The sequence below is a fragment of the Lipotes vexillifer genome, unplaced genomic scaffold, assembly GCF_000442215.2.
Source record: "Lipotes vexillifer unplaced genomic scaffold, Lipotes_vexillifer_v1.1 scaffold422, whole genome shotgun sequence".
Lineage (NCBI taxonomy): Eukaryota > Metazoa > Chordata > Mammalia > Artiodactyla > Lipotidae > Lipotes > Lipotes vexillifer.
In genome coordinates, this window is record NW_006779087.1 from 1,561,264 (window position 1) to 1,575,727 (window position 14,464).

General features: G+C 38.8%; 1 protein-coding gene across 1 annotated transcript in view; it reads right to left on the bottom strand.

The window, feature by feature from the left end:
* FAM186A (family with sequence similarity 186 member A) overlaps window positions 1-14,464 on the bottom strand; it is an 88,684-nt gene that overhangs the window by 3,394 nt on the left and 70,826 nt on the right. Inside the window, 7 exon segments of the mRNA XM_007452354.1 lie at window positions 267-459; window positions 10,980-11,321; window positions 11,323-11,982; window positions 12,089-12,756; window positions 12,819-13,057; window positions 13,102-13,342; window positions 13,375-14,441. Of these exon segments, the coding sequence (XP_007452416.1) occupies window positions 267-459; window positions 10,980-11,321; window positions 11,323-11,982; window positions 12,089-12,756; window positions 12,819-13,057; window positions 13,102-13,342; window positions 13,375-14,441 (3,410 nt within the window).

The following is a 14,464-nucleotide window of genomic DNA, read 5'->3' on the forward strand; positions in this document are numbered from 1 at the left end:
TTTTTTTTTTTTTTTTTTTTTTTTGCGGTACGCGGGCTTCTCACTGTTGTGGCCTCTCCCGTTGTGGAGCACAGGCTCCTTACGCGCAGGCTCAGCGGCCATGGCTCACGGGCCCAGCCGCTCCGCGGCACGTGGGATCTTCCCGGACCAGGGCACGAACTCGTGTCCCCTGCATCAGCAGGCGGACTCTCAACCACTGCGCCACCAGGGAAGCCCCTTGGCTTTTCTTACAACACACTGGGGAGAGGGAAAAGAAAACAGATTACCTGGCTGAATAAGTACGTCATTTTCCTCAGGCACTGATTCCGTTTCTGCTGTAGCAACTTCTGCTTCCCTGTGCAGATCTGCATCACCTTTTTTTGATAGTCATCAATTCTGCTCAGCATTATGTAGAGGTTCTGGGTCTCATAACCTCTCCCAATATTCTGGATGGCTTGTAACCATTTAATTATGTTGTTTCTTGGAAAAATTAACAAGAATGAGATTCATACAATTATTGACACTAACTCAGCAAACCTGGTGTCACCAGTCTCATCTCATCCTTAGTAAGTAGAGAGAGATAGTATAGGGGTGGCAGGCTTGCTTAATGAGACCTTAATCTAGTTCCCTATATGACTAAACTTTCAAAACTCTATATGACTGTCAAATTTTCATTAACTCTTCACAGAGTTTTTAGTGTTAAAATAGTGTTGCTTATTATTTTTTTAATATATTATATTTTAGTATTGATATATTGTATTTTAGTATTGATATCATAGGTGAAATAGTATTATGAAAAAGAGTGTCCTTGCCTTCAAAGCACTTACAAACCAGATTAGGAGACTAATCAATTGTGTCAGAGAGAGAATGAAATAAATGCTAAATAGCAATTTAGCTGTTTGAGAAAAAAGGAAAACATAATTACTTCTAACAAGAGGAATAAAGAATGCTTCATAGGAAGATATTGAATAGGATCTTGAGGAACAGTCATAAAAATGTAGTACTCTCTTTACTATAATGTAGTAGGCCACAATGTTTGGGCCTCCAAAACATAGTTTTTTGCCATCCCTATTCTACAGGAGAGGAAAAGGATTCTGAGCAAAGTTAAGTAATTTTCTAAAGTCACATAATTGATAAATAACAGATTTGGGAAGCAAACCCAGATCTTTTCTCTTTCCGCAATACCAGTATTTTTCAAAGTGTGGACCCTAATCACCTGGACTGAATCATTTTGTTGGGAGTGGGAGGGTGGTGCTTGTTGAAAATGCAGATTCCAGGGTGCATCCCCAGACCTTTTGAATAAAAAATCTTGGTGGTAAGCTTCAGGATATGTATTTTAAAAAAAATCTCAGGTAAACCTTACAGCCACTGAAGTTTGAGAAAAAGGGGATGAAGAATTCCAGGTTGAGGGAACACTATAAATAAAGGCAAGACAATGAAAGTTATATTATGGGAGTGGTGAATAGTCTGGAAATTTTAGACCACAGGTATGTGAAAGGATATAGTGGGGGATGAGACTGACATAGCTGGATTATGAAAGGCTTTAAACAGCATATTATGGAGTTTGGATTTTGGGGGAAGTAGGCAATGGGAACCCACTGAAGATGTTTTTCTGAATACATGTATTTTACATATATATAGAGAGGGGGAGGGGAATAACTCTTAGGTCTCTTTGTGGGTTGTAATAGCTTAGAACCTACTGTATATATGGATCATTTAATACTTAAATATATTAACTTTCTGAGTTAATTTTATATTTTTTTATTATTATTATTTTTGGCTGCATTGGGTCTTCATTGCTGCATCCGGGCTTTCTCCAGTTGTGGTGAACGGGGGCTACTCTTTGTTGCGGTGCAGGGACTTCTCATTGCAGTGGCTTCTCTTGCTGCGGAGCATGGACTCTAGGCACATGGGCTTCATTAGTTGCAGCACGCAGGCTCAGTAGGTGTGGCGCACGGACTTAGTTGCTCCATGGCATGTGGGATCTTCCCGGACCAGGGATCGTCCCCTGCATTGGCAGGCGGATTCTCAACCTCTGTGCCACCAGGGAAGTCCCCTTGCAACCATTCTTTGAAGTAATTATCATTACATCAATTTTACAAATTTGAGTCAGCACATTTGAGTCTTAGAGAAGTTCAGAACTGGAAATTTGAGCCAAGGTCTTCCTGACAGCAGAGAAAAAGCATGATCAGAATTTGGATATAAAACTATTACTACCCTCCTACACTGTTGGTGGGAATGTAAATTGGTGCAGCCTCTATGGAGAACAGGATGGAAGTTCCCTAAAAAACTAAAAATAGAGTTACCATATGCTCCTCCAATCCCACTCCTGGGCATATATCTGGAGAAAACTCTAATTTGAAAAGATACATTGTTCTTTTGAAAAGATACATGCACCCCAATGTTCATAGCAGCACTATTTACCATAGCCAAGACATGGAAGCAACCTAAAAGTTCATCAACAGATGAATGGATAAAGATGTGGTATATATATACAATGGAATATTACTCAGCCATAAAAAAAGAAATAATGCCATTTGCAGCATATAGATGGACCCAAATTTTATCATATTAAGTGAAGTAAGTCAGACAGAGAAAGACAAATATCATATGATATCACTGATATGTGGCATCTGAAAAAATGGTACAGGGAATTCCCTGGCTGTCCAGTGGTTAGGACTTCATGCTTCCCTGCTTCCACTGCAGGGGACACGGGTTCGATCCCTGGTTGAACTAGATCCTGCAAGCCACATGGCATGGCCAAAAAAAAAAGATAAAAATGAACTTATTTACAAAGCAGAAATAGACTCATAGACATAGAAAACTTATGGTTACCAAAGTGGTTACCAGGGGGTGGAGGAGATGAATTAGGAGTTTGGGATTAAAATATACACACTACTATATATAAAATAGGTAAACAACAAGGACCTGCTGTATAGCACAGGAAACTATACTCAGTATCTTGTAATAACCTATAATGGAAAAGAATCAGAAAACGAATGTATATATATGTATATATATTTGTATATATGTATAACTGAATCACTTTGCAATGAACACAACATTGTAAATTAACTATATATCAATTTTTAAAAATTAAAAAAAAAAATAAAAATAATTTATTGCTAAAAAATTCTAACAGTCATCTGAGCTGGTAGAGAATCTTGCCTCAGTGCTGATGGCTGCTGACTGATCAGGTGCTGGTTGCTGAAGGTTTGGGTGGCTTTGGCAATTTCTTAAAAAAAGACAACAATGAAGTTTGCTGCATCCATTGACTTGTCCTTTTACAAATGATATCTCTGTAGCCTGCAAAGCTGTTTGATAGCATTTTTTGTTTGCTTGTTTGATAGCATTTTATCCATGGTAGAACTTGTTTTAAAATTGGAGTCAGTCCTCTCAAACCCTGCCACTGCTTTAACAGCTAAGTTTATGTAATATTCTAAATCCTTTGTTGTCATTTCAACAGTCTTCCCAGCGTCTTCATCAGAAGAATCTATCTCAAGAAACCACTTTCTTTGCTCTTCCATACGAAGCAACTCCTCATCTATTCAGGTTTCATCATGAGATGGTAGCAATTCAGTCCCATCTTCAGGATCTACTTCTAATTCTAGTTCTCTTGCTGTTTCCACCACATCTGCAGTTACTTCTTACACTGAAGTCTTGAGCTGCTCAGTTATCCATGAAGGTTGGAATCAATTTCTTCTAAACTCCTGTTCACGTTGGTATTTTGCCTTCTTTCCATGAATCATGAATGATCTTAATGGCATCTAGAATGGTGAATCCTTCCAGGAGGTTTCTAATTGACTTTGCCCAGATCCGTTATCTATGGCAGCTACTGTATAGCCTTACGAAATCTATTTCTTAAATAATAAGACTTGAAAGTCGAAACTACTCCTTGATCCATGGGCTGGAGAGTGGAAGCTGTGTTAGCAGGCATGAAAACAACGTGAATCTTAATGGAGATTAAGATTAATGGAGCATCTCCATTAGAGCTCTTGGGTGACCAGGTGCATTGTCAATGAGCAGTAATATTTTGAAAGGAATCTTTTTTTTCTGAGCAGTAGGTCTCAATAGTAGGCCTAAGATATTTAGTAAACCATGTTGTCAATAGTTGTGCTGTCATCTAAGGTTTGTTGTTTCACTGATAGAACATAGCAGAGTAGATTTAGCATTTTAATTTAGCATGGTTAATGAGCACTGGCTTCAACTTAAAGTGACCAGCTGCATTAGCCCCTAACAAGAGAGTCAGCCTGTCCTTCAAAGCTCTGAAGCCTTGAAGCCAGGCACTGACTAATCCTCTCTAGCTATGAAAGTCCTAGATGGCATCTTCTTCCAATATAAGGCTGTTTTGTATACATTGAAAATCTGTCTTTTAATATAGCCACCTTCATTACTTATTTTAGCTAGATCTGGATAACTTGCTCCAGCTTCTACATTGCACTTTGATGTTATGAAGACGCTTCTTTCCTTAAACCTCATAAATCAACCTTTGCTAGCTTCAGACTTTTCTTCTGCAGCTTTCTCACCTCTCTCAGCCTTCATAGAATTGAAGAGACTTAGGGCCTTGCTCTGGATTAGGCTTTCAATTAAGGCAATGTTGTGGCTGGTTTGATCTTCTATCCAGACCACTAAAACTTTCTCCACATCAGCAATAAGGCTGTTTGTCTTTCTTATCATTCATGTGTTCACTAGAGTAGCACTTTCAGTTTCCTTCAAGAACTTTTCCTTTGCATTCACAACTTAGCTAACTGTGCAAAAGGCCTAGCTTTCAGCCTTTCTCAGCTTTCAACATGCCTTCCTTACTAAGCTCATTCATATCTAGCTTTTGACTTAAAGGATAAAGTGAGAGACATGAGACTCTTCCTTCCACTTTAACACTTAGAGGCCATTGTAAGGTTATTAATTGGCCTAACTTCAATATTATTGTGTGTCTCAGGGGATAGGGAAGCCCAAGGAGAGCGAGAGAGATGGGGGAACGGCCGATTGGTGAAGCAGTCAGAACACGCAAAACATTTATCATTTAAATTCGCCATCTTATATGGATATGGTTCATCGTGCCCCAAAACAGTTACTGTTTTCCACCGACAGACACACACACACACACACACACACAACTTTGCTTCTTTCTTCCTTTCTTTGTCCTGCTAGACTCTCTGCCTTTGCTGCCTTACTGACTTTTACTAGTTCTTTGAGACATAGTTCAAAGGTCTGGACTCCTAGAAGCTTTACTTAACTCTCCCCTCTCCTCAGTCCTCTTATATAGAGTAGGTGATATATTCTTTCCACATCATACTATATAATCATCTGTTTGTATGACTGTCTCTTAGTAGACTTTGAGTGCCCTCAAGGCAGGGTTATGGCCTATCCATTTTTGTATCCTTCCACCCTCTACCCCCTGGGCCTAACCCAGCCCCTGGCATGTAGTGGATATTTTAAATGTTGATGAATTAAATGATAAGTTAAATCCTATCTAGTCACCACAACATTTAGTATCTTTTTTTTTTTTTTTTTTTTTCCACATATAAGCAATATATGGTGTTGGTCTTTCTCTGTTGGCTTACTTCACTTAGTATGATAATCTCTAAGTCCATCCATGTTACGGCAAATGGCATTATTTTTTATGGCTGAGTAATATTCCATTGTATATATGTACCACATCTTCTTTATCCACTCCTCTGTTGATGGACATTTAGATGATGTGGGATCTTCCCGAAACGGGGCACGAACCCGCGTCTCCTGCATCGGCAGGCGGACTCTCAAGCACTGCGCCACCAGGGAAGCCCCAACATTTAGTATCTTTAAGAACTTTCTTCAATATATATGGAAATGAAATGTTTCATTATCAGCATCCGGTGTAATTTTACATTCTTTCCGTCATTGCTTTTCAGGTATATTACACTGATCATATGGTAATACAACTCTAAAACTGTATTTTAGCATTTAAACATGGAATCTTTACTTACAGAGGTTCTACAAAACTTTCTTTATTCAAAAATAGTTTAGGGCTTCCCTGGTGGCGCAGTGGTTGGGAGTCCGCCTGCCGGTGCAGGGGATACGGGTTCGTGCCCCGGTCCGGGAAGATCCCACGTGCCGCGGAGCGGCTGGGCCCGTGAGCCGTGGCCGCTGGGCCTGCGCGTCCGGAGCCTGTGCTCTGCAACGGGAGAGGCCACAGCGGTGAGAGGCCCGCGTACAGCAAAAAAAAAAAAAAAAAATAGTTTATATTATTATACTTTATGTTTTCTCTCCCATATAATGTTAGAATCTTCTTGACTCAGCCATTTTTATTATGGAATCTTTCATCTGTCAATATTTAATTCCTTGTTATACCTGTTGGTGATTTGATTATTATAACATTAAATATTAAAGAAGAGCTTTCTGAAAAATGAACAAATTGATCCTTGGTGGATCAATTATAGAAGTTACAAGTGTATAAATTAAATATTGTTGTGAAATGTTGATCTATATATTTCAATTTTTAAATTATTTTGTTAAAACAGGTCACATCGTGTCACTTAGATCTTCAAAATCTTCACTAAAACTAAACAAACTTAATTGCCATATAAAAATTAAGAAAGTTGTCATAGAATTCCCCCCCAAAAGTACCAAGCCCATATAATATCATAGGTGAAATCTACCAAGCTTTCAAAGAATAGCTAATTTTATCATTAAACTGTTCCAGAGCATAGAAAAAAATAAGCTTTCACATTTTTTAAGTGATATAAACTTAAAATTATACCAAAATTTGACAAAGATAGCACCAAAAGAAGTAAACCACCAAACTTACTAATGAATATCAATGCAAAGTAAAATCCTAAATAAAACATTAGCAAATGTAACACATTCAAAGAAAGGTACAACAAGGACAAATTCCAGGGATGCGATGATGGTTTAAAATAATTAATCATATTAATAGATCTGAGGAGAAAATATGTTCTCTAATAACCATGAAAATGAAGTGCTGAAATCACATTTAACAAAATGATTTAATAAATTTAACAAAATTCAACATCCACTCTTGATTTAAAAAAAATAACGAAACAGGAGCTGTTGGATAATTCTTTAATATGATAAAATGTATTTCAACCCAAAAGCCAGCATTTTTTAATGACATATACTAGAAAGATGTCCACTATCACCACTATAATAATTAGCAATGAAAGGACTTACATTTTGGCATTCTGAGTTACAAAGGAATGGAGAAAATAACCCCCCTCGAAATGAAATTGACTAAGGTTAAAGTTGTTTTGTAACTTTTTCAGAAAGGAGAATATAAATATAAACAATCCTTTTAAATGTTCTTGAAGGTGAGTTTTCCCTAGAAAAAAAATAACATGGGGCCATGGAAGGGCACTACTAGCTGTTACTCAAGGCAAGTCAAATGAATAAAGATGGCCTTGTGGCCACATCACCAATATTTTTTAATATAGTTCTGAAGGTACTAATCAATTCAGGTAGACAGGGACAGAAATGAGATGTTTAAAAGTTGGAAATTCTAGAGGTAAACAATTATTATTTGCAGGTGATATGTTTATGTAATTGGAAAACTCAAGAATATCAACTGAAAAACTATCACATGCTTTTGAATACAGTAAGATGGCTGCATACAAAATTGATATAGAGAAATCTAGCCTTCATTTATACAAATAACAACCAGTTAGAAGGTATCACAGAAAAAGAGAGTCCATTTACAACAGTAACAACAAAAATAAAAACTAGCAAGATATACACTTATGGCAGAATATGCGAGAGCTAGATGAAAACTTTAGAATGCTCCAACAGGACACACGCGCACACACACACACACACACACACACGACCTGAACAAAAACAAAGGTATATCATTTTCTTGGATAGGAAGACTATATTAGTAAAGATAAACTGGGTTTTGCTGTTTGTAAACAAAAGTTTACCTGTTGCTCATATTGCAAATCCATCATAGCTTTGCAGGGATGAGCTTCATTCTATACTCTGAGGAACACAGGCTAACAGAACAGTCATCACCTTGAACACTATAGGTTATCATACCAGAGGAAAAGGAGACTCTAGAGGGTCTCAAACTGACAATGACAAGCTTAGTACAGAAATGATACACATTAATTCTGCTCACATCTCATTGACAAGTACTGGCAAATAGTACTAACTACCACGAAAACTCAGCATCATAAAAATAAAACTGCAATAAATAACAGAGAATAGAAGTAACTCATCTATATGCAATCAAAAAAAATAATAGAAAATCCAGTTATGGACTTAAACAATTTATGACAAAGCTACATTCAAATCAGTGGGGAAAAAGGTAGGTTATTTTGTAAATAGTGATGGGGCAACTGTGCAGCCATGTGGGGGAGTGAAAAACATCACACCTATATCTCACAACAGAAAGCTTAGAATCGAAGACTTAAATATAAAACAAACAAACAAAAAACTAATAACCAACCATAAAAGTACTAAAAGCAACCTAGAAATAATTTTTTTATATTTCTCATAGTGGAGAGGGCCTTTCTAAATATGGTACAAAGCATTATTGCAAATATTGATATAGGGACTTCCATGGTTGTCTAGTGGGTAAGACTCCAAGTTCCCAGTGCAAGAGGCTCGGATTCGATCCCTGGTCAGGGAACTAGATCCCGCATACATGCCGCAACTAAGAGTCCACGTACCACAACTAAGAAGTCCACATGCCCCAACTAAGACCCAGTGCATCCAAAATAAATAAATGAATATTTAAATAAGAAAATATTGATATAAACACATAAAAATCAAAATTTTTTTAGAAAGCAGAACCCACCAAAAGCAGAGTCAAAACACAAGTGGGGGAAATTTGGCAATTTATATCACAGACAAGGGACTAATTTTCCAAATATTTGAACAGGCCCCACGAATCAATTAAAAAAGCAACTTGACAACCCAGTTGAAAAATGGGCAAAGTATTGAATAGAATCTTCACAGAAAATAAAATACAGATGGCTCTTAAGTCTATGAAAAGATGCTTAACCTCAACCTATAATAAAAATAATGCAAATTAAAGCATTGAAACGCCATATTTTATCTATTACATTGGCAATGAACCAAAAAATTGATAGTATTTCATGTTAGTCTTGATGTGGGGAAGTACTCTTTTATAATGCTGACAAATGTATAAATTGTTACAACCTCTTTGGAGAACAATTTGACAAAAATCTATCACAATTACAAAATGCTTACCCTTGATCTAGAAATTCTACTTCTAGGAATGAACATATATGTATACATATGTATATACAAGATTGTTCATTGAAATACATTTTTTATAATGCAAAATATTGAAAACAACATAAATGTTCATCAGAGGTTAAGTAAATTCTGGTAAATCTAGACTTTGGTGTACTATGAAACTATAAAATGGATGAGTAGCCTCTTTATATATTAATACCTAAATTCTAACTTGTTATAAAAAAACAAACATTGTAACTTTAAAATTTATAAAGAGAGGGATAAAAGAGCATATATACTTTTCTGCATATGCAGAAAATATTTCTGGGTGGAATACATTAGTAGCCCTAGGGGAGGGGCCTAATGGCCAAGAATAGGACTATTAAGGAGGCTTTTCACTCTACCATTTATATATATATATATATATATATATATATATATATATATATATATTTTTTTTTTTTTTTTTTTTTTTTTTTGGCCCACGGGCCCAGCCTTTCCACGGCATGTGGGATCTTCCCGGACTGGGGCACGAACCCATACCCCCTGCATCAGCAGGCAGACTCTCAACCACTGCGCCACCAGGGAAGCCCCCGTTTATATTTTTAAAATATTGTATCAAAAGAAAAATATATTGTACCAGGTGAATGTGCAATTTATTTATTTTAATTTAAATATAACAAAGGACAAAAGACATAAGGGAACTGGAGAATGACCAGAAACATGTTATTTAAAGTTCTCAAGTGGATGAAAGTGTTTACATGTAAAAACAGATTTAAAGGGCTAGGAATATTCATTCTGGAAAGAGAAAACTAAAGACAGCTATAGAGCAGAATATTTTTCAACAATTCTAAGTTAAGCTTTGAAATGAAAATTTCTGCCTATATACTGGATGTCTTTCTTTTGCACCTTGTTGTTCCAGTGCTTAGTTTTCAAATGAATTCATTCCTCAAAAATGTAAATTTCGTGAGAACAGGGTACTTTGTTTTATTCACTACTGTATCCCTGGCACCTAGAACAAGGCCTGCCACAAAGTACACATTCAATAAATATTTGTTGAATAAATGACATAGATTGTTCCTATAATTAATGATAGCTTTTTCTATCATAGGTCTTAGTTTGGCATCTTGTAATTTTAGGTTAAAAAAATTCTCCATATAAGCTAACACAATATCATAAATCAACTATTAAAAAAAAGGGGAAAAAAATTCTACAATAAAAAATAACTTTTTTAAAATCCCCCAAATAGTAAGTTGGTAACCTCAAACACAAAGGCCAAGAATGGCAGACTGATATTTGCAATTTTAAAAAGTCAGGACTAGAATCTTTCCTCCAGGTCACTCCACCTGCAAGGCTGCCATGGCAACGCAATGTACATAAACCTGCCATCTACCACTTTAAGAATCATAGATCTTCTCTTCAATTTTACTTCAATAAAAAATAAATTAAAAAAAATTTTTAAATAAAAATTTTTTAAGATAAAAATTTAATAAATAAAAAAAAGAATCATAGATCTTCTGGTAAACCCAAGATGAAAGTATATTTTGAGTCACAAAATATACTTAAGCATCTCTGCTAGAGATATAAATGAATGAAATAGATGTTATAACACATTTTTTATTTCCTAAAAAATATACTTCCTTTTACTATCTTAAATATGCTTCCATTCCACTGACCATCTATAAGAGAATCTTTTACAACATCTAATCTGACAAATATGTATATACTTATAGGGCAGTGAGGGAGGATATTTGAAATCAGGACTAAACCTGATTTCAGAAAACTGGACACACAATATTTATATCTACCTTGCACACTGGATCAGCCTATAGGCAATGTACTTGCGGAATAGGTATCCCAGCCGAACTTTGTCCGTATGAAGTGTCTCAATTATGAGATTCCTAGCTGTTGTGTGTAGTTGTGAAGGGACTATAGAAGCTTTTGTCGCCTGATTTAAGAGAATCAGGTTCTTCTGCTGAGCCTCCACATCAACAAAATAGTTCTGTTCTTTGAGCTCTTGGGGATAGGAAGTGGGCACCATCATCTTGGTTTTCTTGGTACCTGAAAGTGAGGTCTGTATCCAGGGCTTATCTATAGGGGGAAATCGGGATTTCTGGTCCCATTCAGAAGGTGAGCTCTGTGATGTTTTGGGTAGTAAGAGAAGGTAGTGATATTACAGGCTTAATGAGAGTAGGAAGGGCCCCCTCATCAATGTAAGGGGTTTGGGATACTGGTGTCCTGTAATCAGTGAGATAGGACTTAAACGTTCTAAATTGTTCCGTAGCAAAAGGATCTCGGGGTCTCTTGATTTCTTCATAAGTGTCAGAGACCTCTGATATTTGGAACTTCTTAGTGGTGAAAGGGGCTTGGGGTACCTTGAAACTTGGAGCACTGGGATGGACCAATGCTGATTTAGGTTTCAGAGAAGAAATAACTGACAATCTTTCCTTACTTTTCTTAGAGACAGGAGAGGACAAATTTTTCTGGGGCTTTCCAGGGGTTGAGGGAGCCCATAGTGTAGGGGGATGCCCAGGGGTGGGAGGGATTCATAGTGGGGAAGCTTGCCCAGGAAGGGTCCATGGTGACAGATGCTGCCTAAGGGTAGAAGGGGCTTGTAGATAGGGAGATTGCTCATGGGTGGCAGAGGTCTGGAATGCCTGAGGCTGCTCAGAGAGGGTTAAGGGTCCAGATTCCAAGAGTTCCTCAGGGGTGGAAGAAGCCCCAGGAACCAAGCACTTCCCAGGCGAGAAAGGAGCCCAGATACTGGGAATCTGTGCAGAGGTGGCTGAGACTCCAGATATAAGGAGCTGTCTAAGGTCAAGAAGGGGCTTCAATATCAGAGGCAACTGGGGAGTCACAATGTCCTTAGATACGAAGAATTGCCTAGAACTAAGAAGGGCCTGGTGCAAGGGGCTGCCCTGGAGTGGGAGAGGGCCCAGATATTGGGCTGGGGACTGGAGCTGGGAACCGAACAGAGGTGGATTGACCCTTAGAAACTGGGGTCTGTCTAGAGGAAGGAAAAGTCTGTGGTGCCAGGAGCTTCCTGGGTTCTGAAGGAATCCTCATTCCCAAGGATTTCCCAGGGACAAAGGGGGCTTGTGTAAGAGGAGACCTTGATATCTGCAAAAGAGTATAAGAGACTTCAAATATAGGGGACTTCTCAGCAACAGGAGCAGATGATACTGGGGACTGCTTAGGAATGTGAGGAGCACGTGTTGTGATAGATTTATCAGTAATGGAAAAGATCCCAACTTCCAGGGTATGTCTTGAAGGAGGACCAGCCCTGGGTGGTAAGGACTGCTCATTAATAAGAAGAGCTCCTAATTTTAGGTCCTGCTCAGACCTGAGAGTAATACCCATGGACTGGGCCTGTCCTGGGGTGAAAGGGGCTCCCAAAGGTTGGATTTGTTCTGGGATGTGGGGAGATTCTAAGGTATAGTTGTTATCTGAGGTGGGAGGAACTCCTAATTCCTCAAACTGTTCTGGAGAGAGAGAAACCCCCAATGCTTGAGCCTGTCCTAAAGTGAAAGGAGCCCCCAAGTCCTGGGCCTGCTGAGGGGTAACATGGATCCCCAGTCCCTGGACCTGTTGAGGGGTGAGAGTGATCCCCAGTTCCTGGGTCTGCTGAGTGGTGACATGGGGACCACCTGTGCCTGGGCCTGATCAGGGGTGACATGAATCCCCAGTGTCTGGGCCTGCTCATGGGTGAGAGTTATCCCCAATGCCTGGACTTGCTGAGGGGTGAGAGTGATCGCCAGTGCCTGGGCCTGCTCAGGGGTGACATGAATCCCCAGTGCCTGGGCCTGCTCAGGGGTGAGAGTGATCCCCAGTATCTGGGCCTGCTGAGGGGTAAGAGTGACCCTCAGTGCATGGGGCTGCTCCCAAACCCTGAGACATCTTAGGAGTAGGGGTTTCCCCCAATTCCTGAACCTGATGGGAGGTGGGGGGTGATTCCCAGTGCCTGGGCCTCTTCAGGGGTGAGGTCAATTTCCATTGCCTGGGCCTGCTGAGGGGTAAGAGTAATGGACTTTGTGGGAGACTGTCCAGAAATAGAAAAGGCTCCTGGTGAGGAAGATTGTGTAGAGATGGGAGGAATGATTGGTATGGGGTGCTTTCCATCAGCCAGATTCTCTAATTTCTTAAGATTCCCATTGAACTCTCTTCTTTGGTGTGTAACTGCAATGCGTCTTTTGGTGTGCTCTGCCACCTGGAAGACAATGTCACTGAAGTGTGACTGAGCACCTGTTCTGGTTGTTCAAAAGTTTTCGTCTCCTTTGCTGTTTTCTGCTTCTGCCTTTCATGGTCCTCTACCTTTCTCCTTGGCTTCTGCTTCTCCTCCTCTCTCTCCCAACTGCTTTCTTGCTCCAGATATCTCACTTCCTTCTGAACCTGCATCATCTGCTGTCCTTTCTCCTTCTCCAAGGGCACTCCTTGTTCTTTCATTTTTTGCTTCCCTGCTTCCAGCTGCTGCTGCTGCTTTGACTTCTGATGCACTTCTTTCTCTTCTTCCCTTTTCTTTTGCTTCTCATCTGGCTCAGTCTGCTTTTGCATCCTCTGTTTTTGCTGTCCCTTCCACACCTCTTCTTCATGCCACTGTTTCTGCTTCTGTTGCCCTCGCTTTCCCTCCTTCATTGGGAGCCATGCCTCTTCCTTTTCCAAATTCTTATTTATCATCTCATAGCTCCTTTCTTCTAGCCTTTGTTTTTCCTTCTCCTTATGGTCTTTCCCTGCTGTTGAGGCTACAGGAACATCCCTTTCACTTTCTATTTCAGCCAAGATCATTTGTATTAAATTGTCAGTTAGTGGGTCAAGGCTCTCCTGTGAAAGTAAGGTGCTAATTTCTGACTTTGCACTACTCTGCTTCTGAAAATGCAATTCTGGCATAAATGAGACCACCTTTTTTCATTTCATAGGTTTCTCTCCAATTTGTCGTGCATTTTTTATATCCTTGTATTTTCTAAAGATTTTTGTCACAGTTTCAGCCACTTTTTGGAAATATTCCTCGATTTTTGCCTTTATGATTCCTAATTTTTCAACTTCTGCTCTTTTTAATAATAACTCTTCTTTTGACCTAGTCTTTTCATCCAAAGGCTTTCCTATGTTATCAATTTTCTCTTTTAGGAATGACAGTATGGCTTTCTGAAATTCTTCTAGGTTACTCTGTTCTCTTTTGCCATCTGGAATTCCTGAAGTCTCTTTAGTTATCCTAGACTGTGATTTAACAAGTTCAAGAGACTTGACTTTCTTGGCGAAGACTGACATATCCTTCTCTTCAGTTTTTTTTTTTTTTTTT